The 9,156-nt window shown below is 55.9% G+C and overlaps 4 protein-coding genes across 4 annotated transcripts; 2 read left to right on the top strand and 2 right to left on the bottom strand.

The window, feature by feature from the left end:
- Nucleotides 1-159: 159 nt before the first annotated feature.
- On the bottom strand, nt 160-1,517 carry GUITHDRAFT_146859 (hypothetical protein; the record flags this gene model as incomplete). Its single annotated transcript, XM_005821874.1, has 3 exons — nt 160-219; nt 269-587; nt 832-1,517. 3 exons carry the CDS (start codon nt 1,515-1,517, stop codon nt 160-162), a joined length of 1,065 nt encoding a protein of 354 aa, XP_005821931.1.
- Nucleotides 1,518-2,893: 1,376 nt separating this feature from the next.
- GUITHDRAFT_97957 (hypothetical protein) lies at nt 2,894-5,711 on the top strand. Its single transcript, XM_005821873.1, has 12 exons — nt 2,894-2,988; nt 3,343-3,559; nt 3,683-3,733; nt 3,784-4,126; nt 4,176-4,219; nt 4,302-4,383; nt 4,428-4,552; nt 4,690-4,764; nt 4,873-4,935; nt 5,059-5,160; nt 5,345-5,416; nt 5,575-5,711. Exons 1-12 carry the CDS (start codon nt 2,909-2,911, stop codon nt 5,650-5,652), a joined length of 1,332 nt encoding a protein of 443 aa, XP_005821930.1. The 5' UTR covers nt 2,894-2,908; the 3' UTR covers nt 5,653-5,711.
- Nucleotides 5,712-6,102: 391 nt separating this feature from the next.
- On the bottom strand, nt 6,103-6,492 carry GUITHDRAFT_146857 (hypothetical protein; the record flags this gene model as incomplete). Its single annotated transcript, XM_005821872.1, has 1 exon — nt 6,103-6,492. One exon carries the CDS (start codon nt 6,490-6,492, stop codon nt 6,103-6,105), a length of 390 nt encoding a protein of 129 aa, XP_005821929.1.
- Nucleotides 6,493-7,639: 1,147 nt separating this feature from the next.
- Nucleotides 7,640-8,116, top strand: GUITHDRAFT_146856 (hypothetical protein; the record flags this gene model as incomplete). The annotated part of the gene is made up of 1 exon (XM_005821871.1): nt 7,640-8,116. The coding sequence occupies one exon, from the start codon at nt 7,640-7,642 to the stop codon at nt 8,114-8,116; it is 477 nt and encodes a 158-aa protein (XP_005821928.1).
- Between the last annotated feature and the right edge of the window lie 1,040 nt (nt 8,117-9,156).

Here is a 9,156-nt window from a genome sequence, read left to right as displayed (position 1 = left end):
AGAGCTCGCAAGAGAAGGACGAGGATCGCAAAAAGAAATAGACCTCCTCCCCCGTTCCTCTCCCCATCCTCCCCCCTTCCTCTCCTCTCTTCTTCTTCTCTGCTTCTTCTCATCTCTCATCTATTAAAACTTCCGAAAAGTCTCTCCCGCTCAGGCTCATCAAATCCTCTGCGCACAGCACGCCGAAACTCCCTCCTTCTTCCCTGCACCGCAGCGCCGCTGCAAGCGCCTCCTCCGCAAGCTTCCTTGTGCTCTTCTCATCTATCACCTGCCCCTCCTCTCCTTGCTTCTTCTTCTCCTCCTCCTCCTCCTCCTCGCCGCCGGATCGCAGAAACTCCCTCATGGGACAGGACGAGTATCGGGGCGAGAAGTGCGTCAAGACCAGCTGCTGCGCCCCACAACGCCCCGCAAACTCTCCTGCCATCTCCGAGGTCGAGTGACCCCAGCTCAGGCTCAGCTCGCGCAGGGCTGCCTCGTGGGTAGCCTCGTGGATGAGGACGGGAAAGTCGAAGTCTCTCCTCCTCTGCCGCAGGAACTCTAGCGCCTCCTCGGACCCGCACGTGTCTTGAAGGACGGCAATCATTCTCCTGCCATGCTCGAGGTCAAGGGAAGGGGACGGCGGTGTTGGAAGCCGGGGAGGAGAAGGGGGAGAAACCAGAGGTTGGGAGGAAGGAAACGAGGGAGTAGGATGGAGACGGGGAGTATTTGAAGGGAATGAGCAGGGACAGGGACAGAAGCAGATACAGGAGGAGAAAGAGGAGGAGGAGAAGGATAGAGAGACGAGGAACATCAGGAGAAGACAGCAGGAGCAGACAGTGGGCGGCGCTCTACCTCCGCGGCGCAGGAAGGAGCACGTCCTCACTTCGGATCAGCATGTCGTTGACCGTCACGTCCTGCCCAGCCCTGAGCAGCCCCAGCTCCTTCCCCTTGGCTCCCATCCCCATCGCCTTCCTCGCGTCCAATTCTCTTGGCTGCTCCTTCTCCAGCAGGATGTACCCCAGAGCAGGCATGCTGTGTTGCAGAGGAGTCGCGTGCACTGCGAGCCCCTCCTTCCCCTCCTCCCCCTCCAGCTCGAGCTCGAGCTCATGCGGGACCGTCGGGTCCAGCTCTATGAACCTCAGGGCGAGCTCCTCGTCGGAGTTCCCAGAGACGCTGAGGACAGAGGTAACCAGCTTCTCCAGCCCTGTTGGCCCCACCAGGACGAGCCTCCTCCTCATCCTCTGCATACTGATGGTGGTCAGCAGCCCGAAGAGGCCGAAGCAGTGGTCGCCATGGAGGTGTGTGATCAGAACGGCGCGAACTCTGCTCATCTTCAGAGCTGGGATGCACTTTGTTCCTGGAGGACCTTGAAAATACGTCCTCCTCATCTGCAGTTGCGTCCCCTCGCCGCAGTCCACCATGACCAGGGACCCCTTCTTGGTAGTGAGGACCAGGGAGGAGAACCCCCTCCTCCCTCCCTCCCCGGATCCTGACCCAGTTCCGAGGAAGCTCACTCGTTCCATACATGCTGCTGCCATCTCACTCAACGTTAGTCCATGGACGGGCTGATTATGGGCGGCAGAAGCGAGGAGGAGAGTTTAAGAGAAGAAAGCGAAGGCAGGGAGTGGGGGCAAGGGCCCTGACGTCTTGTAACACCGAGAGCTCTCAGGAAGGGGGGGTCATGAAGGAGAAGGAAAGAGGGAGGAGGGAGGGGGGGAAGGGGGGGGGAAGGAAGGAGGGAGGGAGGAGCGGTCGAGCGAGCAGCCGGAAGAGACTGAGGCAGGCCCGAACATCAATACTGATAAGTGAAAAAGATGGGAATGAGGGGGATGACGTAAAGATGAGGGGGATGAGCTACATTTCGGGGCTCTTGACTTGGGGGGGTGGGGGTAGTGACTAGTTATGACCCATCGCGACACAGCTAATGATAGGGGAGTGGGGGTGGGAAGAAAGCAGAGTAATGAACAATAAACATGGGGTATATAGTGGGAAAAAGTATGGTGGGGGTACTTGACTTTGGGGTAACAAAACTTGTGATGGTACAAGGGGGTATGTTGAGGGCTGGTGGTGGGGATGCAGGGGTACCGCAAGGGTCAGGGAGGTGTAGGGTGGATGTAAGGAGGGATGGGTGGTGTAACGAGGTGGGGTGGATAGTAATAAGATCAATACAAGAAGGTGGGTGGTAATGAGGGTAGGGGTACCTTTGTAACCGTGTCTTGTTGTCAAGGGAATATGAGGGGGTAAAAAGAAGGAGATGGTGTGGTTGGGGTACACACTTTTACGATATAGGGTGGGTATCATAGGGAGGAAGGGGTATTAGGGGTGGATGTGGATGGGTGGTGTAGAAAGAGGGATAGAGAGGGTAGGGGTGGGGCAATTGCAGGGGTTGAGGTAAAACTATTATTCAACTTTTAAAATTGACTACCCCACCCCTTTGAGATGTACTAAATGTTCACCCACATTTATGATCAGTACCCCATATTTACCCTTCAAGTACCCCACCTTGGAACAATACGACCCCACCGACATCATATGTTGGCTTCTTGGTCTTAGTGCTCATATACCCAACACGGAGATCTTCCTAGCATGGTACTACCCTACCCCCTCTCTGTCCTCAGCCCCCATTCTGATGGAAAAGTACCGGTTTAATTCAATCCTTCCTGGTACTAAACTACCCACCTCCTTTCCTTCAACCCCTACCCCGACTTGCACAGGCTACCCCACTTGTTTCACCTACGCCGGTGCTACATGAAACTAGGGGGTCCATATCATCCCCCAATCTATTAAGCTACTTTTACTGATACTAGTACTAAATTTCTCAATTATTTATTAGACTAATTATTCATGGTACCATTATGCGGGCTTCACCACCCTCATCAATTCTGCTTATAACCCCCACCCTCAGGCTCCCAATAGCGCGACCCCCATCATGCGCGCAGTTCTCCTCGCTGTCGCCGCCACATGCGCGTCGGCGTTCATGGCTCCTTCCCCTGTCTCTCTCTCCAGGAGGTACAGAAACGTCGCGCTCATGCACTTCCCTCCTCCTCCCTCATCCGTTACCCTCTTTGCCATGCTGCTAGCCAGGAATGGTGGGGCAATGGTTGTAACAAGAGTGGCCCCCTGCATTGGGTTGCAAGAATGAGCTGCCTGCTGTTGCGTTGAGCTCCTGATATCTACTCTATCCCTTCACAGCAAGAAGTCTCTGACGGCTTTCTCTGCTCGTAGCTGTCTATGCTCACTCCTGCGACCCCCTGCGTTTCATGAGCCTTCGCCTTTGTTTTTGTTCTTGTGCTCCGTGTCGTCTCCTCTGCTGCTCCTCTTATTGATAATCCTCCTTGTCTCTGAACTTAACTTTCTCCCCAGGCCCCTCCGTCTGTCGCAGTCTCGCTCTGCTGCCGTCAGAGTCCCTCGCGCCTCCCCGGTCATGATGGCAAACATCAAGGAGAGGACTGTTCGCGCTCCCGTCTTCGACGAGGTCTGCGAGCAGACTGGCATCACCCTCACGCGCTACATGATGGAGGTTTCCCGCGCCAACCCCGAGCTCCGCGATCTCGAGTCTCTCATCAGCGGCATCCAGCAGGTTCGATGCTCCCATCAGTTTCCTCCACACCTTCTTCTGTCCGCTGCCTCCACCCGCTCCACCCCACGCCCTCCTCCTCGCTCGCTCTCTTGCAAGGCTCATTCTCATCCCTGCTTGTTTCAGGCTTGCAAGACCATCTCCAGCTTGGTTGACCGCGCCACCATCACCGGAATGGTGGGAGAGAAGCTCGCGCTAGCTTCGATAGACTGACATGGGCATCGCAGGTCGGGTATGCTAACGGAGGAGGATCGATCAACGTCCAGGGAGAGGAGCAGAAGAAGCTCGATGTCGTCACCAACGACGTGCTCAAGCGCGCCCTGCGCTTCACCGGCAAGGTTGGCATCATCGCTTCCGAGGAGGAGGATGTCCCCGTGTTCAACAAGGATGCCTACAAAGTCCCGGGAGGTGAGGGCAAGTACCAGGACGTCACCGTCGACATCGGCAGCAAGTACGTCACCGTGTTCGATCCCCTCGACGGCTCCTCCAACGTCGATGCCAACATCCCCACCGGCACCATCTTCGGCGTCTACGAGGAGGCCGAGAGCATGGAGAACTGCATGGTCAATGGTGAGGGCAGAGGAGGCGAGAGATTGCGAGGCGACTGAGACGAAAGCAGATGACAGCGTTGAGGGCTCCTGCCTCTTGAACACCCTCCAGCCGGTGATTATATTCTCATTCTCCTCCCTCCTCTCCTTCTCCCTCACCACTACCTCCAACGTTCAGCGTCCTCATATTGCAACAGGGTGATGCGCTCGTGGCCTCCGGCTACTGCCTCTACTCCTCCTCCTGCATGTTCGTCTTCACCATCGGAGCTGGAGTCAACGGTGAGGATGGCAGAGGGGAAGAGGAGGCAGCTGACGCACAGTAGGCTTCACCTACGATCGCTCCATCGGCGAGTTCGTCCTCACCCACCCCAACATTCAGCTCCCCAAGCGCGGCAAGATCTACTCGATGAACGAGGCCAACCGATGGGACTGGGACAAGCCCCTCCAGGTCTGCTCTAGGACGCGCTGCTCGCTCTCTTACCTCCCGTCCTCCGCTCCTCCCCTCTGCACTCCACTTCACCTGCTCTCACTTCTTCTCCTTCCTCTCTCCTCCTCGTTGTTTCCCTCACTTACCGTGTCCCGCAGGATTACGTCACTGCCATCCAGACTGGCCAGGGACAGACCAAGGCCAAGTACTCCTCCCGCTACATCGGATCCATGGTCTCCCTCTCATACTCCTTCTTTCCTCCCACCCCACTTCCTCTCCACTCGCTCCTCACCTTCTCTGCCTTCTCCGTTGAGGTTGCTGACACTGTGGGAACGTTTCAGGTTGGTGACGTCCACCGCACTCTCCTTTACGGAGGAATCTTCGGATACCCCGCCGACAAGAAGGTTCGTGTCCTCACGGCTCTTCCTGCTTCAATCCTCACTCTCCCCCTGCCTCCTCTCACTGCCTCTTGCTCCTCTTCCTTGGTTCTGCTACCTTGTGCTAGCTCTCACTGATCCTTGCTGCAGAACAAGGATGGCAAGCTCCGCCTCCTCTACGAGGCTGCCCCCATGTCCTTCCTCATGGAGCAGGCTGGCGGTCTCTCCTTGACCGGCAAGACCCGCATCATGGTAAGCCCTCCCCATCCTCTTCCTTGTTTCCGTCTTCTCGTATTCTTCTTCCTCCTCCTCCTCTATTTCCTCCTCCTCTTCCACCTCCTCCTCCTCTATTTCCTATTTATCCCCTCCTCATGTGTCATCAAACACATTCCTCTGTTTTTCTCTTTGGTATGGTCGGCTGATCACTGTCACGCAGGATCTCGTCCCCCAGAAGGTTCACCAGCGCGTTCCCTTCCTCGCTGGCTCCTACGATGATGTCATGGAGATGGTAAGAATGTCTCCTTGTGCCCCATCCCCATCTCCTCCCTTCCCTATAGCCATCCTCCTCCTTCAGTTCTCTTGCCCTCTCGCTCACCAGCTCCGCTTCTCTTCCCATCCTCGCTCCTCCCACTCCTCTGTCTTCTTTGTCTCATCCTCTGCTTCCAGCGCTCCTACTACGACGCCTGCGATGATCCCGAGATCATCAAGAGATGTCTTGCTCGCCTTGAGGGCTCCGCCAAGTGAGCTGGAACGATTAGAGTGTGAAGATGATGGGATTTTGCAGTAAAAAGACCTAAATAGTCCTTTTGTGGAGGGGATGGAGATGAAAAACTCGCAAGAGCAATCGATGGGACATCGTTTCAGATGCGGCATGCAGGACAGGTTGAGGTGCAGGAGGCAGCAAGAATTTTGCACGATCGGGCAGAATCGAAAGAATTTCCCGTGAATTCTCGATGGGTTGGAGGACAGGAAGGTCTGAGAAGGAAGGGACAAGTGCCTGTGACCTGAGAAGGAAGGGACAAGTGACTGTCACAGGCCACGAAGAATCTCTCGTACCTGCTCCATCTCTCACGTGCTGCGATGGTGGGGCACAGGGAGACACAGAGAAAGACGAAATTTCCATCTTTAACCATGGTCATAAATCATCTCCTAGCTTACACACATGCTTCGTCTTCATGGTTATTCATATCTATCTCACTGTACACTCACGGGCGGCAACTCGGGGCTTACTGCCCGTATGGCATCTAACTTGTCGTCCAGGCTTGCTCTCGGGAGCTTTGCCGACGCGTGCTTGATATTCCCCAAGACCATGCACCCGTCGCTGACTACCTGTACTTTACTGCACATTTCTCGGTCGACCCCGCAGCTTCCTGCCCTGAGCTCGCTGAAAGCAGGCTGCCTCCGCTCTCTCCTCTCCCCTCCTGCGTCATCCACACGCCGGCTCCCTCGCAATCCCTCTTCTTCCTTCCCCGCCGCTCCGTGCTCCACGTTCCTACTCCGAGGATGCTGCTGAGTCCAGAGCTTGACGCAGAAGCCGACGATGGCGCATGTTCCATGGCCGCACTTGTTGTAGATAGAAGACATGGTGGGGTAAGGGCAGGAGGAAGAAGGGAGGCACGAGGAACAAGGGATGGTCAAGGTGAACGAGAGGACGGTGGGGTAGACGGACAGGACAGGGAGGACGGGGAAGGCAGGTTGGACGGGGAGAATGAGGAGGAGGATGAGAGGAGGAGGATGAAGGTGGAGGAGAACAAGGAGAACAAGGAGAACAAGGAGAACGAGCAAGACGGGGAGGGGAACACCCGGCGAGGGTCATGGGACAGTCATGGCCTGAGGTGGTTGTGACTCCTTCGAGATAACTAGGTACCCCTACTAAGACCTAAATGAAGATTGTAGAAGGGGGGTGGGGTAATGGCAGCAGCGACCCATCGCTTGATGTGGAATCTCGAGATTACGAGTCTCTGTGACCTCTGTGATACGCGGCCCCTCATCCATGGTTTACTACAGCCTCGGACCGATTCCGCCTGCGACAAGTTTACTCCGGGCCGGCCGGTCACACTGACAGTCCGTGTCAGTCACATGGTCGGATGCTGCCCTTCCTTTACTCAAAGTTAAGTCAAAAATCAGTACTGAGGCCCTTCACACTATCAACTGTTTTACTCAAAGTTGAGTTAAATCAGAACGAGGAGTCACACAGGCCATACGGACCCCTCATCGTTACTCAAAGTGTTGAGCACCCCTCCTAACTTGAAACTACTGCCGCTGAACCTCTAGTACCCCCGGGCCCACCCGGTGTCTCGGAGGGCCCGGGTCCGATCATGCACCGTCTCAGTCGCCACCATCACGGGCCATGACTGCCGCGTGACCCCTGCTGACCTCTTGGGGTTTTATTACTGGGGTCGCATCTGCGACTCAATCCACTACCTACCCCTGCTTCCTTTTACTATCGGGTAGTGTTGCGACGAGAGGGTGGGGTCCGATCCCATCCTAGGGGTTAATTGAAATGACTCGGTTTCGACTGACCCCTTCCCGAACATTCCCCTACTTTCAATCTCCCCGCAACCTCTCTGTCCGCGACGTCCCATCCGCATCCTTTCCTCCATTCATTTGCACCTCTGTTCACTGCTCTTCGACTACTTCTGTCCACCACAAGAATCGTCCGCATCCTTTCCTCTATTCATCTGCTCCTCGAATCTCGTGCCTCTCTTCTTCCTCCTGCCCTTACCCCACCATGTCTTCTATCTACAACAAGTGCGGCCATGGAACATGCGCCATCGTCGGCTTCTGCGTCAAGCTCTGGACTCAGCAGCATCCTCGGAGTAGGAACGTGGAGCACGGAGCGGCGGGGAAGGAAGAAGAGGGATTGCGAGGGAGCCGGCGTGTGGATGACGCAGGAGGGGAGAGGAGAGAGCGGAGGCAGCCTGCTTTCAGCGAGCTCAGGGCAGGGGGTAGTGCGATCATCAAGATCGAATGCATCCTCATCGACTCGAACAGACCTGCCTTCCTTGCCCGACGCTTCTTCCTCCGCCACTCTGCGTTTACCCGGGTCGACCGAGAAATGTGCAGTAAAGTACAAGTAGTCAGTGACGGGAGCATGGTCTTGGGGAATATCAAGCACGCGTCGGCAAAGCTCCCGAGAGCAAGCCTGGACGACAAGTTAGATGCCATACGGGCAGTAAGCCCCGAGGAAGTCAGTTGCCGCCCGTGAGTGTACAGTAAGATAGATATGAATACACTTGTATCAACCATGACGACGAAACATGTGTGTAAGCTAGGAGATCATTAGTGTTGACTGTGATGAAGGACTAAGTTGCATGTTCAAGGCCATGTTGGGCCTTTGCACTCTGACCGAATCAGCGGCCACCGATAGACCGCCGCCGGCAGTGCCACAGTTTGCCTGGCAGGCTTCCGGGTGTCTGATCGCTTGAAGGAGGAGCAAAGAAATTTGCAATCATGGCCATCATGGCCTCCTGCAGTTCACAAACGGCGCGGTGCGCTTTCTGTGCCAGGGTGGCTGGCGGACTGCTCGGCGCCGCAAAGTTGAAGGAAACAACCGTGACAGCATTGGATCATCGGATGGTCCCTCGGCCTCGCGGTTCCGAAGTTCAATCACGGCAAGGATCGGTTCCGACGTCTGGCCAATGATCATCAGAGTCCCCTATCCTAAACCGTGGCACTGGGGTTTCCGAGTCAATCTGGCACGGTGGTTCTCGCTGGCTTTTCTCTTAGAGTCTCGCCGTGTGGCCTGTGCGACAGTGTCAGGGTCAAGCCTCCGCTACTGACTCTCAGGGCCCAGTGCTCAATGACTGATCATGCCGCAGTGCCGCTGTGACGGTGCGGCACTGATCACGGGCCGGGCCCGGCCCGGACCCCGCGGCAGCCGCAGTCACTGGGCCGATCACTGAGCAGCAGGCGCCACGCCCCCCGCAAGTTTCGAAAGGGCCGCACGTCGACTTGTTGCTGAGCATTTTAAAACAATTATAGCGTTACGTCCGGCGGGTAAATCCATTATTAGCCGCTCAGCCGACGACTACCCACCTATCAAAAAATAGACGTCTCTGGTCATTTTAACCCGTCTTTTGATATCTTGACTACCCTACCCATACCTCTGAGTCTCAATTCCATATCCATTCGGCACTACCTGATCTGACCACTACCCACCAACATTACAGCCCTAACCAGACTCTGTACCCCCTTGTCCCACCGCATGTACCCGTTTCCCTCGCTCAAACCCCTCTATCTCCTCCA

This window comes from Guillardia theta, assembly GCF_000315625.1.
Source record: "Guillardia theta CCMP2712 unplaced genomic scaffold GUITHscaffold_136, whole genome shotgun sequence".
Lineage (NCBI taxonomy): Eukaryota > Cryptophyceae > Pyrenomonadales > Geminigeraceae > Guillardia > Guillardia theta.
The sequence above is the reverse complement of the archived record's forward strand: the minus strand, read 5'-3'. Positions and strand labels throughout refer to the sequence as shown.

Excerpts from the sequence above, each read along its gene's own strand:
- GUITHDRAFT_97957 (XM_005821873.1), top strand. The coding sequence starts at position 2,909 with ATGCGCGCAGTTCTCCTCGCTGTCGCCGCCACATGCGCGTCGGCGTTC. Across the intron at positions 3,560-3,682 it reads TCATCAGCGGCATCCAGCAG|GCTTGCAAGACCATCTCCAG; the intron begins GTTCGATGCTCC and ends TGCTTGTTTCAG. Across the intron at positions 3,734-3,783 it reads GCGCCACCATCACCGGAATG|GTCGGGTATGCTAACGGAGG; the intron begins GTGGGAGAGAAG and ends TGGGCATCGCAG.